At 40.0% G+C, this 23,819-nt stretch overlaps 1 protein-coding gene across 1 annotated transcript; it reads left to right on the top strand.

Moving 5' to 3' along the window:
* The first annotated feature begins 19,938 nt into the window (after positions 1 to 19,938).
* LOC127092560 (uncharacterized mitochondrial protein AtMg00810-like) lies at positions 19,939 to 21,082 on the top strand. The gene is made up of 3 exons (XM_051031462.1): positions 19,939 to 19,980; positions 20,086 to 20,167; positions 20,259 to 21,082. The coding sequence occupies exons 1-3, from the start codon at positions 19,939 to 19,941 to the stop codon at positions 21,080 to 21,082; spliced, it is 948 nt and encodes a 315-aa protein (XP_050887419.1).
* The last annotated feature ends 2,737 nt before the right edge of the window (positions 21,083 to 23,819 follow it).

Here is a 23,819-nt window from a genome sequence, read left to right as displayed (position 1 = left end):
CCTGGAACACCCCAATGGAATGGTGTATCTGAGAGAAGAAATCGAACCCTGTTAGACATGGTCCGATCCATGATGAGTCACACCGATCTTACAAACTCCTTTTGGGGACATGCGCTATTGACAGAAGCTTACACACTTAACCGCGTTCCATCCAAAAAGGTTGAGAAGACAACATATGAGATATGGAGTGGTGATAAACCACATATGTCTTACATGAAGATTTGGGGTTGCGAAGTTTATGTGAAACGACAAATTTCAACTAAGCTTGAGCCCAAATCTGACAGATGCTTATTTGTGGGGTATCCTAAAGAAACAAGAGGGTATTACTTCTACAATCCTTCTGAGGGCAAAGTGTTTGCCGCTCGAACTGGAGTTTTCCTAGAAAAGGATTTTATTTCCAAAGGAACCAGTGGGAGGAAAGTAGAGCTTGAAGAAATTCAAGAATCACAAAGCATCGATACACCTATGGAGGAATTAGAGCAGGAAACACAAGTGGTTGTGGAAGAGCAACCTGCTCAAGTAGAACAAGACCATCGTAGGTCAAGCAGGATACGTCACCTACCTGCGAGATATGGATATCTCATAACAGATCAAGGTGATGTATTACTCATGGATCAAGATGAGCCTGTGACCTACCAAGAGGCCATAACTGGTCCCGAGTCTGAGAAGTGGCTAGAAGCCATGAAATGTGAAATGGATTCCATGTACACAAACCAAGTTTGGACCTTGGTAAAGCCTCATGTAGGAGTTAATCCTATAGGATGCAAGTGGGTCTTCAAAAAGAAGACTGACATGGATGGTAAAGTACATACCTATAAGGCAAGACTGGTTGCAAAAGGATATAAACAAATTCACGTGGTTGACTATGATGAAACCTTTTCACCAGTTGCAATGCTTAAATCTGTTCGGATTTTACTTGCTATCGCTGCATATCATGATTATGAAATATGGCAGATGGATGTCAAAACTGCTTTCCTTAATGGGAATCTTCTTGAGAATGTGCACATGACACAGCCTGAAGGATTTGACATACCAGAAGAAGCCCAAAAGATATGTAAGCTACAAAGATCAATCTATGGATTGAAGCAAGCTTTCAGAAGCTGGAATCTTCGTTTTGATGAAACGGTAAAACAATATGGATTCATCAAGAACGAAGATGAGCCTTTTGTCTACAAGAAGGTTAGTGGGGGCATGATCGTGTTCCTGGTGTTATATGTAGATGACATATTACTCATTGGAAATGATGTCCCTACCCTGCAACAAGTAAAGTCTTGGTTGGGGAAATGCTTTTCTATGAAGGACCTAGGTGAAGCAGCCTATATATTAGGAATCAGAATCTATAAAGATAGATCACGAAAACTGCTTGGCCTAAGTCAGAGTACATACATAGACAAAGTGCTGAGACACTTTAATATGCATGATTCCAAGAAAGGATTCATACCTATGCAACATGGCTTGTGTCTATCAAAAACACAATCCCCTTCAACTAAGGAAGAAAGGGAACGCATGAATAAGATTCCATATGCATCTGCAATAGAATCTATCATGTATGCCATGTTATGTACTCGACCAGATGTCTCGTATGCTTTAAGTGCAACGAGTAGGTACCAATCTGATCCTGGTGATGCACATTGGGTAGCTGTTAAGAATATCCTTAAGTACTTGAGAAGGACTAAGGAATCATTCTTGATATATGGAGGTCAGGAAGAATTGGCTGTAATTGGTTACACTGATGCTAGCTTCTAGACAGACAAGGATGACTTTAGATCGCAATCTGGTTATGTTTTTTGCTTGAACGGTGGCGCTGTGAGCTGGAAAGGTTCAAAGCAAGATACAATTGCTGATTCTACAACCGAGGCCGAGTATATTGCTGCCTCAAGTGCAGCAAAGGAAGTTGTTTGGATCAGGAAGTTCATTAGTGAACTTGGCATAGTCCCTAGCGTTGTGGATCTCATTGGTCTCTATTGTGATAACAATGGTGCTATCGCACAAGCTAAAGAGCCTAGATCTCACCAACGATCCAAACACATACTTAGGCGTTATCATCTCATTCGAGAGATAATAGATAGAGGAGATGTGAAAATATGTAAAGTACCTACACTTGACAATATTGCTGACCCACTGACAAAGCCTCTTGCGCAGTGGAAGCATGATGGCCATACTAGATCAATGGGCATAAGAGGTATGCCTGATTGGCTCTAGTGCTAGTGGGAGATTGTTGGTGTAAGCCCCAGAGGCCAATACTTTTCGGTACTTGTATCGAATTATTTATTAATAATAAAAGGCATTTTCTTTATTATGGTTGATTAATAAAGTCCCTGGAATAGATAGTCTGTTTAATGTATTAAGTGTGACTTAATCATGAGAACACATTAAACATAAGGACACTATTCTTAAAGTATCCGTAGTCGAGCTTTAGTGTGAAGTGGGATAACATTAAAGCATTAAGACTATTATGTTTGTAGACTAATGATCAGATCTCATGGATCATGGATAAAGAGTTATCAAGTCTTAAACATAGGTATGAATATTAGGAGTAATATTTATACCGGATTGACCCGCTATGAGAATACTATATAGAAAGTTATGCAAAGTGTCATAAGTTATTCTCATGGTGATAATAGTGTATACCACTCTTCGACCTGAAACCACTATGGATCCTAGATGTAGAGTCGAGTGCTTTATTGCTGATCCAACGTTGTCCGTAACTGGATAACCATAAAGACAGTTGATGGGTACTCCACAAAGCATGTTGAGGGACATGAGTGACCTAGATGGAATTTGCCCATCCTGCGTAACAGGATAAATGTCTATGGCCCAAAATTGAACTGGACAAGGATGACACAGTCTATACCTTGTGTTCAATATAGACATAAGGGCAAAGGAGTAATTATACACATAATTATTATCACAGGAGGTTTTGTCAGATCACGTGACATTTTCATGACTTGGGTAGCAGTGATGTGTTGCTAGATACCGCTCACTGTTTATTATGTTAAATTTGTGATTTAATATAATTGCCAACGTCGCGAAAACCTACAGGGTCACACACAAAGGACGGATTGATGAGAAATATATTAATTAAGGAACACCGTAAGGTATGGTGCACTTAAGTGGAATACGAAAGATGGTAAGGTACCAAATACTTAAGTGATTTTGGCATATTATGAGATATTGGCCAAAATACACTTAAGTTGGCTTTTTAGCTTGAAGCCCACACAAGTGGTTCTATAAATAGAACCCCTTGGTAGTGTCATACCCCAAAATTTGCCCATTAATATTACAAGACGCTTTCCAAGAAACCCCAACTTATTTTGCAAGGCACTGACCTTAAAGGAACAAAAGCCCAGCTCACAACAGGCCCAGTCCAGAAAATGGCCCAAACTAACTCGCTCGCTAGGCGAGCAGTTCCTTCGCCTAGCGAACCCTTCGTTATGACACTCGTCCCAGCGAAGCACCAGATCCAGTAAAAGCCCAAACTATGATTTCTCTGAAAGATGCTCAAGCTGTGGTTGAAGATGGTGGTCGTACTGGCTGGGGTCAACTGATCAATGTACCACACAAGTCTGATAAATCTGGCCTGGGGTTTAACTCTGAAAAGACGGTCAAAGACCAGATTAATGTTGTAGAAGATGCTGACAGCGATTGCGACCTGGATAGCTGGATTTACCCAACAATTGGTGACGGACTCAACAATTGGAAGGCTGAAGACACTATCCCGATTTCCTTTAGTCAGGAGTAATTGCTATTGTCTATCTTAGTGTTGCAAATTGTTTTGTTTACAATTGAACTTCTTAAAGCATTGTGTCTATGCCCGGGGCACAATAGCTAATTTGTTAAGGGTTTGTCATTTCATAAGCATATTCATATTCAATAAATCAATGGACTTTTTGCATTCAAATATTGCGCTCTTTATCTTTCCTGTCATCTTCCGAAAAAGCTATGTTTTCTTACACACACTCACGTAATAAATTGCAGATCCATACCCACTCTGGATCCTGTTGATAATAGTTCTACTACTGTTCATTATGACTTTGAAAATCCGATCTACCAAGCCGAGGATGGAAGTGAGGAAGATTGTGAAGTCCCTGGTGAACTTGTCAGACTGTTACTGCAAGAAGAAAGGACCATACAGCCGCATGAAGAGTCAATCAAAATTGTAAATCTGGGTACTGAAGTAGACAAGAAAGAAGTCAAAATAGGAGCAGGTTTGGAAGACAGTATCAAAGAAAGATTGATTCAGATGTTGCATGACTATGTAGAGATTTTTGCTTGGTCTTATGAAGACATGCCCGGATTGGATACTGACATAGTAGTGCATCGTCTGCCAACGAAGGAAGATTGTCGTCCTGTTAAGCAAAAGGTTCGCCGCATGCGTCCTGAAATGTCTGAGAAAATCAAAGCCGAGGTTATGAAACAATTCAACGCCGGTTTTCTAGCCGTTACTTCTTATCCTCAATGGGTTGCTAATGTGGTACCAGTGCCGAAGAAGGATGGTAAGGTACGAATGTGCGTAGATTACAGAGATTTGAATAAAGCGAGTCCCAAAGACGACTTTCCACTCCCGCACATCGATGTTCTGGTAGATAACACCGCTCAACACAAAGTATTCTCCTTCATGGATGGATTCTCGGGTTATAATCAGATTAAGATGGCACCTGAGGACATGGAGAAAACTACGTTTGTGACGCAATGGGGCACTTTCTGTTACAAAGTAATGCCATTCGGTTTAAAGAACGCCGGGGCAACGTACCAGCGCGCTATGGTGGTTTTGTTCCATGATATGATTCATCATGAGATAGAAGTATATGTGGATGACATGATAGTCAGATCTCATACTGAAGAAGAACATCTCGATCATTTGTACAAATTGTTTGAGAGGTTGAAGAAATACAAGTTGAGATTGAACCCGAACAAATGCACCTTTGGAGTAAGATCCGGTAAACTCTTGGGCTTTATTGTCAGTGGTAAAGGAATTAAGGTCGACCCGGCTAAGGTGAGAGCCATTCAAGAAATGCCAGTTCCTCGTACGGATAAAGAAGTCAGAGGTTTCTTGGGACGGTTGAATTACATTGCCCGATTTATCTCCCATTTGACCGCCACCTGCAAACCCATCTTCAAACTACTGAGGAAGAATCAAGAGATGATATGGAATGATGAATGTCAAGAAGCTTTTGACAAAATCAAGAAGTATCTCCAGGAACCTCCGATCCTGATACCACCAGTTGAAGGAAGACTTCTAATCATGTATTTGACCGTGTTAGAAAATTCAATGGGGTGTGTATTGGGGCAACATGACGAGTCTGGTCGAAAAGAGCATGCCATATACTACCTTAGCAAAAAGTTCACCGACTGTGAAATAAGATACTCGCTGCTCGAGAGAACTTGCTGTGCTTTGGCCTGGGCTGCTCGCCGACTAAGGCAGTATATGTTGAATCATACCACTTTATTGATTTCTAAGATGGATCCTATCAAATACATATTCGAGAAACCTGCCCTCGCCGGAAGAATAGCGAGATGGCAGATGATCTTAACAGAGTACGATATCCAGTATACTACCCAGAAAGCAATCAAAGGAAGCGTGCTAGCTGATCATTTGGCTCATCAAGCGGTGGACGATTACCAATCTATGAATTTTGAGTTCCCAGATGAGGATGTCATGCTTGTTACTGATGATGAAAAACCTAAACCGGATGAAGGACCCGAACTGGGATCCCGATGGACTATGGTTTTTGATGGATCTTCTAATGCATTGGGCCATGGTCTTGGTGTTGTAATTATTTCTCCCGGGGGTTACCATACACCTTTCACTGCTAGACTATGTTTTCATTGTACCAATAATATGGCGGAGTATGAAGCATGTATTTTGGGACTCAAGGCTGCTATAGACCTACGAATCAAGTTTTTGAGCGTGTACGGAGACTCAGCATTAGTAATCAGTCAGATCAAAGGAGAATGGGACACTAAACATCCGAATCTCATCCCTTATCGAGAGCGGGTAATGACATTAATCCCATATTTTGAAGAGATTACATTTGAACATATTCCACGAGAAGAGAATCAGTTGGCAGATGCATTGGCTACCATGTCATCTATGTTCAGAGTCAGATGGAATAACGAAGCTCCCAGGATCGCTATTGAACGATTAGACGAACCAGCATATTGTTATGAACTTAACGCTGCTAAAGTAGAGGAGAAACCTTGGTTCCACGAAGTAAAAAGATATTTAGAAGCTCAGGAATACCCTGAAGGGGCCTCCATCAATGACAGAAAATTCCTGAGGAAGTTCTCCGCTAAATTCTTTTTGAGTAATGGAGTATTATACAAACGTAATCATGATTCGACCTTACTTCGCTGTGTGGATAAAAAGGAAGCGGAAAAGATTATGGAAGACATGCATGACGGTATTTTTGGGACTCACTCTAGTGGACATACAATGGCCAAGAAGATTCTGAGATCAGGGTATTATTGGTCTACCATGGAAGCTGATTGCCACCATCACTCCAAAACTTGTCACAAGTGCCAGGTCTATGCGGATAAAGTACATGTGCCTCCTGCTCCATTGAACGTGTTGACAGCACCTTGGCCCTTTGCAATGTGGGGCATTGATATGATTGGAGAGATTAAACCTACTGCCTCTAATGGACATCGTTTCATTCTTGTTGCTATTGATTACTTTACCAAGTGGGTAGAGGCAGTCTCATTTCCTTCCGTCACCAAGAGTGTGGTGGCACGATTCATCAAGAATAGTCTCATTTGTCGGTACGGCATCCCTGAAAGAATTATCACTGACAATGGTACTAATTTGAACAACAAGATGATTACTGAACTCTGCACGCAATTCAACATAAAACACCATAACTCTTCTCCGTACCGGCCAAAGATGAATGGCGCCGTAGAAGCGGCTAATAAGAATATTAAGAAGATTATACAAAAGATGACAGTAACATACAAAGATTGGCATGAGATGTTACCGTTTGCTCTTCACGGTTATCGCACTTCAGTGCGCACTTCGACGGGGGCAACTCCCTTCTCTTTAGTCTACGGAATGGAAGCCGTTTTACCAGTGGAAGTTCAAATTCCCTCTCTAAGAATCATGAAAGAGGCAGGATTAGATGAAGACGAATGGATTCAGACTCGACTCGATCAGATAAATTTGATTGATGAGAAGAGACTTGCGGCTGTTTGTCATGGGCAGATATATCAGAAGCGCATGACCCAGGCACTTAACAAAAAGGTCAAGAGACAGGTGTACCAACTTGGCGACTTGGTGATCAAGCGTATCGTTCTCCCACAAGGTGATCCCAGAGGCAAATGGACTCCCACGTACGAAGGGCCATTTGTAGTTAAGAAGGTATTCTCTGGTGGAGCCATGATACTTGCTACAATGGACGGCGAAGACTTCCCGCATCCTGTGAATGCGGACATAGTCAAAAAATACTACGCATAAAAGAGACCCACTAGGTCGACGTACCTAGGCAAAAGTAAGGGCATCCCGGCGAACCAAAAGGGTTTGGGCAAAAATTAGGGATAAACATATAAAAATGTACACCCGGCAAGTCGAAAACCTGAAAAGGCGGCTTGGGCAAAAAAGGGTATCCTGGTGGACTGAAAACCTGAAAAGGCGGTCCAGGCAAAAATTAGGGATTAAAGCGTATGACTATGTCCCGTTCTCAGCCAGCTTCACCCAAGTTCCAAGGACTGAACAAGCTAATCACTTTTATCCGACCGCAGGAGATGAGAGGCTTGAAGACATAATGACAGTAGTGGAATTAAAATCAATGGGACTTTTACTGCATAACTTTCTCTTTGTTTTCTTGACAATTTCCTCTTACTAGGATTTCTGTCTCCTTGTACACAAATTGCCTGTTTATAGGCCCTCTTTCAAAATCAATACAATTTTATTCCCAAAAAAAAAAAAAAAAAAAAAAGAGTTCGTTTTTACTTTTCTATTTTGTTTGCGTAAACGTCCATTGATTTAACTTGAATTGATTTATGCATTTGAATATGATCAATGTTTACCGAAAGTGCATGCCTAGAATAGTAATAGTAATTACTACACGGCTTCAGGATCGAGGAGAAGGTCTAATCACGCTTCCCAGTGAATCCTTTGCTAATTCGATTCCCCGGCAACGCCAGTTATTCCCCAGAAGAAATTGGCATCACTGCCATCAGACAGAACTCAAATGCCCCCAGATAAGAAAGGATCCTCAATACAAATATTTCCGACCAGAAGACTGAGATTTATTTCCCCAGTAGAGTCCCCTGGAAGAACGTTTCAGACGCATAGTGCATTCATTACATCATTTCACATCACATACCTGCATACAATGTTCACATTTATTTCATTCCGCATCATATACATTGCATCATTTCATAGCATGCACATGCATACCACGTTCGCAGGCATAAAACATCTCATGCATCATGACATTGCATGAAACTAACTTCATTTTTCAGGTTAATTATCCTCCTGATCACGTTCAAGATTCGAATACAGCTCTCGGATGTAATCCATGTGACAAACTCTCTGATATCCTCCCAATGGTGGCATCTCTAATCCCACCCCAGATATTCATTGCAAATACAACAACAAATATTATCAGATACAGCCTAACGTACGGTTCATTCTGATTCAGCCCAACATACGACTCCTTCAACTCAGATACGATCTAACGTACGATCCATTCTGACTTTCAGCAACTCCGATACGGTCTAACGTACGACCCATTTGGACTTTCAAATCCTCAGATACTGCCTAGCGTACGGTACATTCCGGGGTGTAGTCTAGCGTACGACTACTTTCTTTTTCAGATACAACCTAACGTACGGTTCATTCTGCAACTCCAATACGGTCTGACGTACGACCCATTTGGATCTTCAACTCAGATGCGATCTAACGTACGATCCATTCTGACCCCTTTTCAGATACAACCTAACGTACAGTTCATTCTGCAACTCCGATACGGTCTAACGTACGACCCATTTGGATCTTCAACTCAGATGCGATCTAACGTACGATCCATTCTGACCCCTTTTCAGATACAACCTAACGTACAGTTCATTCTGCAACTCCGATACGGTCTAACGTACGACCCATTTGGATCTTCAACTCAGATGCGATCTAACGTACGATCCATTCTGACCCCTTTTCAGATACAACCTAACGTACGGTTCATTCTGCAACTCCGATACGGTCTAACGTACGACCCATTTGGACTTTCAAATCCTCAGATACTACCTAGCGTACGGTACATTCCGGGGTGTAGTCTAGCGTACGACTACTTTCTTTTTCAGATACAACCTAACGTACAGTTCATTCTGCAACTCCAATACGGTCTGACGTACGACCCATTTGGATCTTCAACTCAGATGCGATCTAACGTACGATCCATTCTGACCCCTTTTCAGATACAACCTAACGTACGGTTCATTCTGCAACTCCGATACGGTCTAACGTACGACCTATTTGGACCTTCAAATCCTCAGATGCTGCCTAGCGTACGGTACATTCCGGGGTGTAGTCTAGCGTACGACTACTTTCTCCTTCAGGTACAGCCTAACGTACGGCTCATTCTGCAACTCCAATACGGTCTGACGTACGACCCATTTGGACCTTCAACTCAGAGGCGACCTAGCGTACGATCCATTCTGATACAACCTAACGTACGGCTCTGCAACTCAGATGCGGTCCAGTGGATGATCCATTCTGATCCCTTATCCCCAGCAGCGTATAACACACTCTGACTCCCCAGCGAAGTCGACAGCATATTGGAGGACTCATTGTACGGTCTAGCGTATGACCCCGTATGACACCCCTGCCTTCGGATATCGTCTAATGTACGACGCACTCTGAAGCCCTCATCGTCAAACTTCCTGGATGGCATCTTTAAGCCCACCTCTCGATTGACAGGTGCAAATTCTTGGGGCATTCTAGTGTTCAATAATCTTCCACCTCCAGACCACGAACGACATACTTGCCGTCCTATCTCTCTCGGTTCAAGAATATTGAACAGGGGCAGCTGTCATACCCCAAAATTTGCCCATTAATATTACAAGGCGCTTTCCAAGAAACCCCAACTTATTTTGCAAGGCACTGACCTTAAAGGAACAAAATCCCAGCTCACAACAGGCCCAGTCCAGAAAATGGCCCAAACTAACTCGCTCGCTAGGCGAGCAGTTCCTTCGCCTAGCGAACCCTTCGTTATGACACTCGTCCCAGCGAAGCACCAGATCCAGTAAAAGCCCAAACTAGTTGGCTCGCTAGGCGAGCAACTCCTTCGCCTAGCGAAGCTTGCGATATATCAGAATTTTCGGGCTTCATTCTGAGCCCATTAGGTCATCACAATCACTATAAATAGCCAAGTTTCAGTCAAGGAAAGGGGAGAACGAAAACGGAGAAAGGAGAGCCCTAGCAAGCAAACCCTGATACTCACTGGAGACAAACCCTGAAGGAACTCGACGGCACAAAGGTCTACCTCCACCCAATTCAATCCGATTTGCCGATTCGAAGTCGCAATTTAGTTGCTAACAGGTTTACATTACTATTATTGCCTTATGTCCTTAATTTGCACATGGCTTTTTGATTAGATTTATGAAAATATCTCAAGTTTAGCATGTGAACTTTAGTATGTACCTGAATATCTTAAATGATTAACCATATAATTGCGGTAATGAAAGCCATAAGGCATAAACTTGGTTGAAAATGTACTGATATCAAAACCGGAATCCGCAGCCGCTCGCTAGCACATCGCTTAGCGAGCATGCAGCGAGTATTCGCTAAGCCTTCGCTAGGCGAGGTAGGAGCGAACGTGACAGTAGCTGACTTTTCTGTTCTGATTTTTCACACATGTTTTATCATGCATCATTTATCCGACCTCATTTACTGTTGTGATTTTTTTCCTTGTGGTGTAATCCTCGATTACACCCTGATTTGGTGTTCTGACATGTTTTGTTGAGTTTTGTAAAGGTTCACATATCCCCGGAAAGGATTGCTTGTTAGGTATCCCACTTTATTTGTGGGGTACCCTGGTGGAGGTTCACCTTGAATTACTCAATTGATTTTAATGTATTAATTTTCTGGCGAAGATCCACCCTAATGGCTTAATTGATTTTAATGTGTTAATGTGGACCTAATTACCTGATTGATTACGGCTACCTAATTAATTATAAAATTTTGCCGTTAAACATGCGACCTTGGACCTCTCTTTGTTACCCTACGATATTACGCCTTACGGTCATGTCCCGCGAACGTGGGGATGCCCTTAGCAAAGGCCCTTCGGTTAAATCATCATAGTCCCTCGAATGTTGCCTTTGTCCCTCGATGACCCTTCGGTGTAGCCTACGGTTAAATGATGATAGTCCCTTCGAATGCTAAGGTATCCTCACAACTGTTTCCTTCAATGACCAATCGATGACCCTTCGATGACCCTCTTACATCCAAAGGATAAAACTACTTACTTCTCGATAGTAAGGATAGTGTTACCCTCATAAGGATGGGAAATGCCCGTAAAGACCTCAGATCGGTATAACTCTTAATTGCTTATTCATAACATAGAATATTTTTCGCACCTCACACATTTCAGAACATCTTTTTAGAAAATCACCACTTGGCATACATTCATACTAGAATCATTGCCGAGTTATATTTTTCTAAACTATTGTCAAAACTAAATGAGATAACTACTTTGTATACATTCATACAAGAATCATTACAAAGTTAAATTCTCCTTTTCAAAACATTTCCTACACATTTCTCCAACACTTTTTCAGACTGGAAAAACATAAATGATTGAGCAATTAAGAGCCCATGGATAACCATGGATACAAAGGGTGCTAACACCTTCCCTTTGTATAACGTACCTCCCGAACCTAAGAATTTAAATTAAGGTCTTTCCTGTTCTTTTCCACCTTTCCTCATTGGATAAAAGAAAAGTCGGTGGCGACTCTTGCTAACCGTGACATTGCGATTAAAAACACAACGAAGTCAGTTCACCGTATGACAGGTAGAAGCATTGTCACTCCACAAAATGGGAATACAACACAACTGAAGAGTTGGAATTTCGTATCTCTCTTTCTCTCACTCAAAGCCTTCATTCATAACAGCTAGCACTGCGATTGAAGGAATTCGTTCGTGTGGACTGAGTAGAGACGTTGTCATCGTTCAATGTTCGTGATCGCTCCGTGGATTTGTATCCAAGGTTTTGATCGTTACAAGATATCTGCACCAAAGGTTTGAATCGCCACAAGAGGTAACGATTCTATCACTGATCATGCCCATTCGTAAGGATCATTAAAGGAGAAATTTTTAAATTCCGCTGCGCCTTGGATGGCAATTCTCCTTCAAGAAGAACTTGTCGAAGTAAGAGGAAAGGCAATGGCTGCCAGATTATCTCCGACAGATTTGGAAAGCACCCAGTTAGGATATGCTAACTAAGAGGAGTTTGAAGTTTTGGCCATTGATACCTTGATAGATACAGATTGGAGGAATCCAATTATTAATTATCTCAAGGACCCTTCGACAGACACAGAAAGAAAAACCAAGTACAAGGCTTTATCTTATGTATTGATAGGGAATGAATTATTCAAGAAAACCCCTTAAGGGATCCTGTTGAAATGCTTAGGAGAAAGCGAAGCTTACTTGGCATTATCTAGTGTACATAATGGAGCTTGTGGAGCACATCAGGCAGGCCATAAGATGAAATGGTTGTTTTTCAGATATAGAATGTATTGGCCCACCATGTTAAAAGATTGTATAGAGTTTGCTAAGGGTTACCAAGAATGTCAAATACATGCAGGAATTCAACATGCTCCTGCAAGTGAACTTCATACAATTATTAAGCCTTGGCCCTTCAGAGGTTGGGCATTAGATCTAATTGGGGAAATTAGACCCAATTCATCCAAAGGTCAAAGATACATACTTGTAGGAATTGACTATTTCACTAAATGGGTCGAAGCAGTACCTTTAGTAAATGTGGATCAAGAAACTGTTATCGAATTCATTCAAAGGCAAATTTTATACAGATTTGGAATCCCAGAAAGTATAACAACAGATCAAGGATCAGTTTTTACTGGTCGAAAGATGCAAGAATTTGTAAAGGAAATGGGGTTCAAATTTTTAACATCCACACATTATTATCCTCAAGCCAATGGGCAAGTTGAAGCAGCCAACAAAGTAATAATTGGGCTAATCAAAAAGCATGTAGGAAAAAAGCCAAAAAATTGGCACAAAACTTTAGACCAAGCACTCTGGGCTTGTCGAACCTCCCCTAAAGAAGCCACTAACACTACACCTTTCCAGCTTACATTTGGACATGATGCAGTACTGCCTGTCGAAGTCTACTTGCAATCAGTAAGAATCCAAAGACAAGGAGAAATTCCATCTGACTTATACTGGGAAATGATGATAAATGAGCTGGTGGATTTGGACGAAGAAAGGTTACATGCGTTAGAAGTATTAAGAAGACAGAAGGAGAGGGTAGCAAGGGCATACAATAAGAGGGTAAAAGGTAAAACCTTTACTATGAATGATTTGGTGTGGAAAGTCATATTGCATATGGATTGAAAGAATAAGGCATTAGGAAAATGGTCTCCACATTGGGAAGGACCTTTTCAAATTCTAAAAGCCTTTTCAAACAATGCATACGAAATAGAAGAACTAACAGAGGATCGAAGAATCCTAAAAGTAAATGGAAAATACTTAAAGAAGTATAAACCATTTATGTACGAAGTTAGAATCATAACAGCATAGTGAGTAAAGAACTATCATGGCCAAAATGGTGAAGATATTTAAACTCAAAATATGTCCCAAAATGGTTTTCGTCTTAATCAAGTTACAAGTAAACAAGAGTCGAATAAAGCAAATACGGGAGGAAATCAAAAAGGAATAGTGGCCCTCATCCGATCATATGTCTTCTTCACCAAGCCAATCTTATACTGAACAACCGCTTGAACTCCTCTGAGGCGTGCAATATCTTCGTTCATAGCCGTAGCTTTTTCGACGTGGTCCACACTTTGCTTCGCCAAATCATCAGCTTCAGTACTATCCAAGCCTTGGATAGCAGCCTGCTTCGCCTTAGCATCAGAAATCTTTTGCTGCAATTCTGTAATATGAGATTCCCAAAGACGTATCGAAGCAGTGTAAGTGTCGAACTCTACTTGGACTGATTTTCTGGAAGCGACTAACTCCTCAGAAGCTTGTGAAGTTCGAAGGGAATTGTCAAACTCAATGGCTTGAGCTTTTTCAATCGATAGAAACTTATCTTTGGCATCCACCTCCCTATGATATTCAGCACACACTTGGTCAATGAGGTTTTGAATATCAATAAGGGCTTCACCTACATCAGTGGGGCAAGCAGTGATGTTAATCTTGCTTATCAGCTTCTTTATGCTAAAGCTCTCCCCCACATTATTCCTTAGCTCGTCAAAGAGATTTACATCAAAAACGACCTTCTTCACCTGCTGAAGGAGTTCGTCATGTGATGCTTCGTTTGCACTAGCACCAGATTGGGTCGAAGCTCCAGAAATACTTTGCTCTGAAGAAGACTCTCTTTGAGCCATCATTAACCTCACATACTTGAGGGGATCATTTTGTTTTAAAGATCTTTTCTCCTCCTCAGTGAGTGGTATGGGCGAAGTCTGGGTGATGGATGGTCGAACTTTAGTGGGATGTGGGACCGTATTGACGCTGGCATTACTAGTTCTAGTTTGATTTCCCTCAGTATCAGCTTCTCCCATATTTATGTCTTCATCTTCTCGAAAATACCCCTCAATTTCATCTGAATCCTGATCGTCCTCATCAACATCATCTGAAGGGAACACAACTCTGGTAGGAGAATCACTAGGAGTATTCTTAGAGTTTTATTTCCCTGTTGAGTCCTTCTCGTCAACGTGCTTCGAATCTCTTTTACCATCTTCACCAGGAGAAGAGGTTTCTTCTTCGTTCTGAGCATTGTCTTCTTCAAGATTGTGAGCCCCAGTCGAAGAGCCTTTGTTTTGGATAGCACCGCTGACTATCGGAGGAGGAGATGGATTCATGCCGCTCGAAGGATCGCTTTGATTGGCAGTAGAAATGAGGGGAGTGGTGGGTTTGTCCTGAAAATAAAATGTTAGATTGAAAATATGAATTTGTCGAACGATAGAACATTGAAGGTCGAAGTATACCTGTTGAACCTCTGGATCAGAGGCATTGCTCCCAATATGCTCCAGCACTGCAGCACCAGAAGGCTGGGATGGAGTTTTCTTTGGAAGAGGAGGGAGAGTGGTGGTTTCGACACCTTGTTGTTGATTTGGTTGGAAAGGGGCAACTGTTGCCTTATTTTTATTTTGTTTTTTCTTGACTGGAGTAGGAGGAGTATCCTCTTCATCATCTTCGACAAGATTAATATTGGCAGGAGAGGTTTTTCTTTTCTTGGGTGTCAAGGGAGGCTTGCGACTACCCTGAAGAAAGAAAATTATAAATAATTAGAAAGAAATTTGAAGGAGACAGAAGTTATTTGATGTAATACCTTTGAACTTTTCTTTGGTTTTTCTGGAGCGGCGCCAGAAGGCACTCCCTGGCTGGAAGAGGTAGTTGGCCTAGAAGCTGTAGTCGAACTAGCCTTCGCCACAGGTTTTTCTTTCTTCACCACCTTCCTTTCGACAGCTAAAGAAGGATGTGAGTTAGTCGAAACATGCAAATGTTTAAAAGACTGGTAAAAAAATGAAAAGGAGTTGTAAAACCAAGAAATCCAAACATTCCACACCTTCACATGTCGGAGAAGTAATTCTCACTGCAGATAAATCGAAGTGAAGGAAGCCTTTGAAACTGTCTAAGGTATGTTTGGTAGCAACTAATCTTTTTGCAGGCTTTTGTTGGTCATTTTTTAGTAGGTTAAAAATGTTCCCACACGTGAACCAGTAAGGGTAAGGGGGAAAAATGACAAAGCGAAATCTGCACTGGGTAACTTTGGAAATTTGGGTGGTTCACACTCAAAGTCCAAGTCATATTTCAATTCGGGATTTACAATTTTGAGAGATTTTCTTTTGGCAATCTGCTTTTCAAATTTTTCTTTTAAAATTGGGGTTGCATAACAAACAGTGTCAACGATGTTCGTTGGGTTATAGACAGTTTCAAAGTACTTTTGGAATGCTTGGATTTCTGCAGAATGAGTAAGCTTACCCTTGGGGACATTTTCCTGCAAGGATGAAAAAGCCTTCGTTAGACGTTCTTTGATTTCAGTAGTCGAAAACATATTCTTGGAATAGAAATCTGTCCGCCAAGTGGCGAAACCATTGGTGGAATAGAACGACGGTTGGAAGGCTATTAATTGGAATTCAGCAAAATTGGCATGGAATTCTTTGTGGACGACAATGTCTCGAGCGCTCCATTCAGTCCCTGCACAGTAGATCTCGCGCTTTCGTTTGAATAAAGAGAAATGGATAAGTTGACACAACCCAAATTATCGAGAGACAAAATTAGGCTAATAAGCCAACAGACACACATGACTCTTTACTGGCAGAATCCTAGAAATAAGTAGCCTTGGAAGGAGAAAGGCATGCCATATGTCTTCGATCTCTGTGTTGGCATTTTTCACAGCGTCTTTGAGCGAGGCAGTAAACCAGGAAGGACCATGCGTTCGACTGGAAAAAGGAGCCATCGAAGGAAGGAAATGATGACGCTTCGAGAACATCAAGGTGTATTTGGTGAGGGAAGTTTGTAAGTTATCAACATCATCAGCTGGAGTTAGTCGAAGGAGTCTGATACCCTCAATGCTTCGATTCATTATCTCTGGGGCATCTTCTTTGACGTTTCCTCGTGTTGGCAAAAAGGATTCGAAAGTGGCATTAAGCCACAATTGAAGAAACCAATAAGCCCCAGACATTAATAGATTGGTGCCATCTTCGTATTCCTTTAGCTTAGCACTAGCTGATCCTAGACTTTCGTACAAACTAGCCAATAAGAGTTCACTCAAACACACTCTTCGACCAGCAATTGGTTAGAGAGCGTTAAAAATATCTTAGCAACTTGTAGCGATTTGCAGTAAAAGAAGAGTTTGGACAACCATAGACCTAAGAATGCTATATGTTCTATATTAGAAACTTCTTCCCCATCAGCGTGATATAGATTAATGTAAGTACTAAATGAAGCGTTCTTAACGTTGAAGTCAATCAAGTTTTCACAGTCTTGGTAGGGGTCGAAGGTCTCTCTTGTCGGAGGAAGTCTAGCAATGGCAGCTACGTCGAAAAGTGTGAGAGTCATCATTCCACAAGGAAGATGAAAGGTGTTATAGGTACTATCCCAGAAATATAGGCTGGAGAGTAATAAAGGCTGATAGTAACTAAATCCCAGCTTCGACATCTGGATTAGGTCAAAAATACCCAATTCTTTCCAAAGTGAGGCTTTCTTCTTCTCAACTTTTGTTAACCAAGCGAGATAGGATTTGTCTAGAGTTGGACAAGACCGAAAGGGTCTGAAACTATCAGTGATAAAGTCCAGTTGAAAAGTCTCTCTCTGGTTTAGATCCTCATTGCCTTTAGAAGAAAGGGTTTTGTTGGCTATGGGTTTAGTAGTATGGTGACAAGGAAAAAATTGAGCACACTTCTCTAAATGTTCTTCAGATACTAATGGGCCTAGAAACCCTAAAGCATTTCCAGAAAGAAGGGAAGGAACCATTACCTGAGAAGCAAAAATTGCTTTCTATTCTATCAAAAGTTTTGGAGCAGTGATGTATTCTCGGTCCCCAACAGTGATGGTTGTGCTGGTTGGAATGTTCTGGGAAGTAGAACTCTTTGAAGGTCCAACACCTTTGATGTTCTTTGATTGCTTTTGTTATTTATCAGAAGACATTGTAATGGACTTTGGAGATTTTGAAGGATTAGGGTTTAAGGAAGAAGAAGCGTTTTTCAGAAAGGTTGAAGAAGATGAACTTAGAGGAAAAAATGGAGATTTTCGTGAAAAGAGAGAGAAAAATGACAAATGAGCTTTTATAATGCTGAACCTGTGAGGCTGACTGGTTACGCTTTACTAGGATAGTGGGCCATGTGGAAGCTTTTCTAAGAAAATGGTACAGGGAATACTATTCATTTTCTTGGAAGTTGAAACTCATGATGACATAAAACTGCGCACACGTTCTGATGAGACGTTTTGAAAAAGTTAATCATGACTAACTGACAAATATGGACTTTTAGGACTATGAAAGGTCTCTGGTCGAAATCTGGTAAATGCAAAAAATGTCCATTTCTACAGTAATTCGAAATAGACATTTCTTGGGGGCAATTTGTTAGCTGGGGATTTCGACAGATAATTGAAGGTCTTTGGAAATATTAAGTTTTGAGAATAAGCAAGAAATGACTGTGGCGAAGCTGTTTAATTCTCTTTGTGGGTAAGCAATTATTTTTTGGGTTTTCATAAAGCTCTCTTCGACATAGGTGTTCACAGAGTCGAAGCTTCAAGCGGAAGTATTTGAAATTTAAACAAAGACGTTTCGTCAGATCAACACGTGGAAACATCTAAGATATGCAACGCTTGGGAATGGAGAACGTGGCAGTCATATATGTAAAGGCCGTTAGGGTCAAATTACTATAAATAGGGGTCTTAGTTTTAGATTTAAAGGTGTTCAAACAGATATACAGAAATTCACAAAATACACTCGAAGTACCGGAGCGAGAGAAAAGAGTTTTACGCTGAAAATGTATGTATGAAGAACACCATAAGTTTCGTTCATGTTATATTTTTCATACCAATTGTTTAAATTAAAGTATTTCACTGCCTCTTTATTTGTCGAATTGCACTTACTTTTCAGTACTTTATCATCCTTTTTATTTCTGCATTTACATTTCGCCAAAGTCTTCATTTCCAGTACTTTCTAAAAAACTTAAAGCATTTACTTCGAGTCATTTATCTTTACCTTTGCTGAATCTTTTCGTTATCTTTAAACCTTTTACTACAAAATTAGCATCATTTACTTTATTCATAAAGTCATAAGTTTCACTTAGAATCGTTGTCTATACACTTTTCGTCATCCACGAATTAGAAACAAACTTAACCATGAGCCAAATCACCATAATAATAATTCTTAAGACACATGTCCTAGGATCAATCTAGTCGATCCTGCGAGTTACCAAAAATATATAAATTTGGAAGACTAGCAGTTGTTTATCAGAAATCACTGGTAAACAGATGCACATAGGTCTGATAATCAAACTATTCCTATCAGAACTTCTTTAACACCTTTATCATTACCTGATGGACAATGCCATGTTCCCCCTGATACAACTGTTTCCCCTGCTGTACCAATCACAACATAACAACCTGCTACCACTGAACAATCACATGCCCCTTTACCTGAACCAAAGCCAACAAACAATGGTGAAATGTTACATAATCGAAATTCTACTAGAGTTTCTCATCCTCCAAGTTATCTTGCAGATTACCATTGCTATAACACCATACATCATTCTCCTATCTCTCTTAAAACCAAACCAAAACTTTCCACTGTTGCATATCCCTTATCCTCTGTGTTGACCAATGATCATTGTTCTCCCTCTTATAAAAACTATTGCCTTTCTATATCCTCTCATGTTGAACCAAAGACATTTAACCAAGCGAATAAAAATGACTGTTGGAAGAAGGCAATGGATGCAAAGTTGATTACTCTTGAGGAAAACCATACTTGGAAAATTGTTGATCTACCTCATGGAAAAACACCCATAGGATGCAAATGGGTTTATAAAATCAAGCATAAGGTAGATGGCTCCATTGAGAGATTTAAATCCAGGCTGGTGGCAAAGGGGTATACACAAATGGAGGGTATTGATTACTTTGACACATTCTCTCCTGTAGCCAAGATTACTACAGTCAGAGTTCTTTTATCATTAGCTGCTGTTAAAGGTTGGCACTTAGAATAGCTAGATGTGAACAATGCCTTCCTTCATGGTGATTTACATGAAGGGGTATATATGACTCTCCCTCCTGGTTTATCTAGATATGGTGAATCTAAGGTATGCAAACTGCAGAAGTCCTTATATGGCCTCAAACAGGCCAGCAGGCAATGGTATTCCAAACTATCCACTTTCCTTATTTCTCTTGGATACACACAATCTCAGGCTGACCATTCACTTTATATTAAGAAATTCAAACATGAATTTACTGCACTATTTGTCTATGTAGATGATGTGGTATTGGCAGGTAATTCCTTATCTGAAATTCAATAAGTCAAGCACCTCTTGGATCAAATATTTCGAAGTAAAGACCTTGGTCAGCTACGTTTCTTTTTTAGGATTTGAGATTGCTAAATCCCCTAATGGCAGTTTTCTTAATCAAAGAAAATATGCTCTTGAACTCTTTGAAGATGCAGGTCTCTTGGCAGCAAAACCTTCTGCAGTTCCTTTCAACCCAACCTTGAAATTGTCAACCGATGAAGGCAATTTTTTAGAGGATCCTTCTGTATATAGAAGGTTAATTGGCAGGTTGATTTATCTCACCAACTCCCGCCTTGACATTGCATTTGCTGTACAGCATGTGAGTCAATATGTATCCAAGCCACGCGCTCCTCATTATCAGGCTGCCATTCAAATCCTCAGGTATCTCAAATTTGTCCCAGCCAAAGGCATTTTCTTCTCCTCCAATAGCAAATTACAGCTTTTTGGCTTTGCTGATTCTGACTGGGCTAGATGCCCTGATACCAGGAAATCAGTCACTGGATACTCTGTTATGTTAGGCTCCTCTTTATTATGCTGGAAATCCAAAAAGCAACACACAGTTTCGCGTTCTTCCACTGAGGCCGAGTATCGTGCGTTACCTTCTATCACTTATGAATTACAATGGTTACATTTCTTATTTCAAGATTTCCTGGTTCAATTTGAGCAGCCTGCATTTATGTTTTCTGACAGCAAGTATGCCGTTTATTTAGCGCATAATCCTACGTTTCATGAACGTAGCAAACACATTGTATTGGATTGTTACGTTATACGGGAATATATGAATTCAAAACTTATTCATCTTCTTCCTATTTCTACACATAACCAGTTAGCAGTTTGGTCAAGTTGGGAGTTTGTACCATCCACTGCCCAACTTGAGGGGGGGTTGTTAGATGATATTTAGCTTATCACATGTAAATATATTTATAGGCTTTTCCTTTTATCCTTATATAGTGGATAATGTAATATAAATAGCCAATCATCTTCTATTTTATAGAGTTAGTTTTCCAATAACAACTTTCTGTTATCTTCTTCTTCTTCATTTCTGCTATCTTCTTCTTCTTCTTCAATGTTTCTGGTTTTCCATTTTCTCCATATGAACATTATTGCAATTTTCTTTTCCACCGCACTGTTTCATATGAATGTTGATAACGTACAAGACACTAAAAATAGGATAAGATTTGTGACAATTTACAACATTGTAAAAGCTCAAAAAATGCCAATGACAAGATGCCAATGACAGTAGAAACACATACCTCACCCACAAAAGCTGTCTTCAATCCCAAAAAGCTCAGGTGCTCCAGCGAGGAATTTGAGTCTATGAAGTGCTTCGATGTTTTCCTTCAGACGGTGTGTGAAGGAGAGAACTGGCATCTTTAGAGTTCAAGGCTAATTCATTGAAGCTATTGTGCCATAGACTGAAAATTGGAATGATTTATTGACATTAAATGGATAATAAATGAGCATGCTACTAATGATGAGATAAGGAGTGGGGAGACACTACCAAGCCATCAAGAGACACGCGTTTTAGGCGTCGTCCAGCTGTCTCGGCTCGATTTAGTCCAGTCCGATCTAGATGAATTGATATTTTTAGAAACTGAATCGGTGGAATTTAATTAATTATAAATTAATTATTTTTAATAGTATAAATTAATTATTTATTAATTTATTTCACGAAAACTAATTAATTATGACATGTCACTCATCAAAACTTAGTGTTAATCTAGTTTTGACTGAGTTTGATTTGACCTCCAAGAACGAGTTAGAGTCTGGCTTGCTGGCCAAGCAAAAATGGTCAGTAATGTAGAAACAGAACTTCGACATAGTAGAAGAGTAAGAGTTGCTAGAGACTATGAGCTCGATTATGCGGCTTATAATGTAGAAGATGATCGAATAAATCTTCAAGAAGCCTTGTCATCTTTGGATGCAGATTTATGGCAAGAAGGTATTAATGATGAGATAGAATCTTTAGAATCTAAAAAGACCCGACACTTAGTAGATTTTCCTCATGGTCGCAAACCAATAGGTTGAGTTTTGAAAAAGAAACTAAAACTAGATGGAACTATTGATAAATACAAGGCTCGCCTTGTAGGCAAGGGTTTTAGACAAAGAGGAAATATAGATTTCTTCGACACATTTTCTCCAGTCACTAGAATTACATTCATTAGGGTGCTTATTTCAATTTTTGCTATTTATAACTTGATAGTACAACAAATGGATGTTAAACAACTTTTTTAAATGGTGACTTAGAAAAAGTAATCTATATGGAACAACGAGAAGGGTTTGTGGTATATGGACAAGAAAACAAGGTTTGTAAGTTAGACAAGTCTCTGTATGGACTAAAATAAGCCCCTAAGGAATGGCATGAAAATTTTGATAACTTAATGATATCTAATGGGTACAAAGTGAATAAAAGCGGCAAATGTATTTATTACAAATCTGAGAATCGCATCTATGTAGACGATCTACTCATATTTGGATCAAACATTCCTACCATTAATGATGTCAAGTTGTGCAACGACTTTGACATGAAAGACCTCGGAGAAGCAAGCGTGATCCTTGATATCAAGATCACGAGATCCAAACAACAAATTTCTTTGGATCAATCACACTATATGGAGAAGATCTTAGAGAAACATAAATACTTTGATCATAAATCTACGTACACACCATATGATCCAAGTGTGAAACTGTTTAAGAACACTGGTGAAAGTGTTAGAAAAACAAAATATGCGAGCCTCATTGGCAGTCTTAGGTATGCCACTGATTGTACTAGACTCGACATTGCATATGTTGTAGGATTATTGTGCAGGTTTACGAGTAGACCGAGTAATGAGCATTGACAAGCTATTGAGCGAGTCATAAGGTACTTTAAAAGGATCATGGATCTCATCCTACATTATCATAAATTTCCTGTTGTACTAGAAGGGTACAATGATGCAGATTGGACCATCTTATCGGATGATACCAAGCTACTAGTGGCTATATATTTACTATAGCTGGAGGAGTTGTATATTGGATATCAAAGAAACAGACTATCTTGACTTAGTCCACAATGGAGTCTGAGATGATAGCACTAGCCACGGCTAGTGAAGAAGTAAGTTGGTTAAGATGATTGATAGCTGAGATCCTTTTATTGGAAAAACCTATGCTAGATTTGTTGATCCACTGCGATAGTACCACAACTATTGCAAAAAATGAGAACCGTTATTATAATGGTAAAAGATGTCAAATAAGAAGAAAGCACAATAACATCAGAGAATGTACCTCTAAAGGAACTATAAGAGTGGATTATGTACGCACTGATGAAAATTTAGCATATCCTTTGATGAAAGGATTAGCTAGAGAGAAAGTCCATAATACATCCAAGAAGATGAGATTAATTCCTATAAATAAATGAGCTACTCATGATGGTAACCCGACCTAGATGACTGGAAATCCCAAGAAATAGGTTAAATGGGTAATAATAAGTTATGAGTAATATGAGATGATCATGCAAGTGAAGCATGAATCCTAAAGTAATAAGAGGATAAGATAATAGAAGCTCTTAATGAGATTTATACTCTGTATTAGGGAGTATATATGCTACATGAGTACTTTTGATAGACTCACATATGTGATTGTGGAACTTAGACTGATTC

Source organism: Lathyrus oleraceus, chromosome 1, assembly GCF_024323335.1.
Source record: "Lathyrus oleraceus cultivar Zhongwan6 chromosome 1, CAAS_Psat_ZW6_1.0, whole genome shotgun sequence".
In the NCBI taxonomy this organism is placed as follows: domain Eukaryota; kingdom Viridiplantae; phylum Streptophyta; class Magnoliopsida; order Fabales; family Fabaceae; genus Lathyrus; species Lathyrus oleraceus.
Note: the sequence above shows the minus strand (reverse complement) of the source record. Positions and strands in the feature narration are given on the sequence as shown.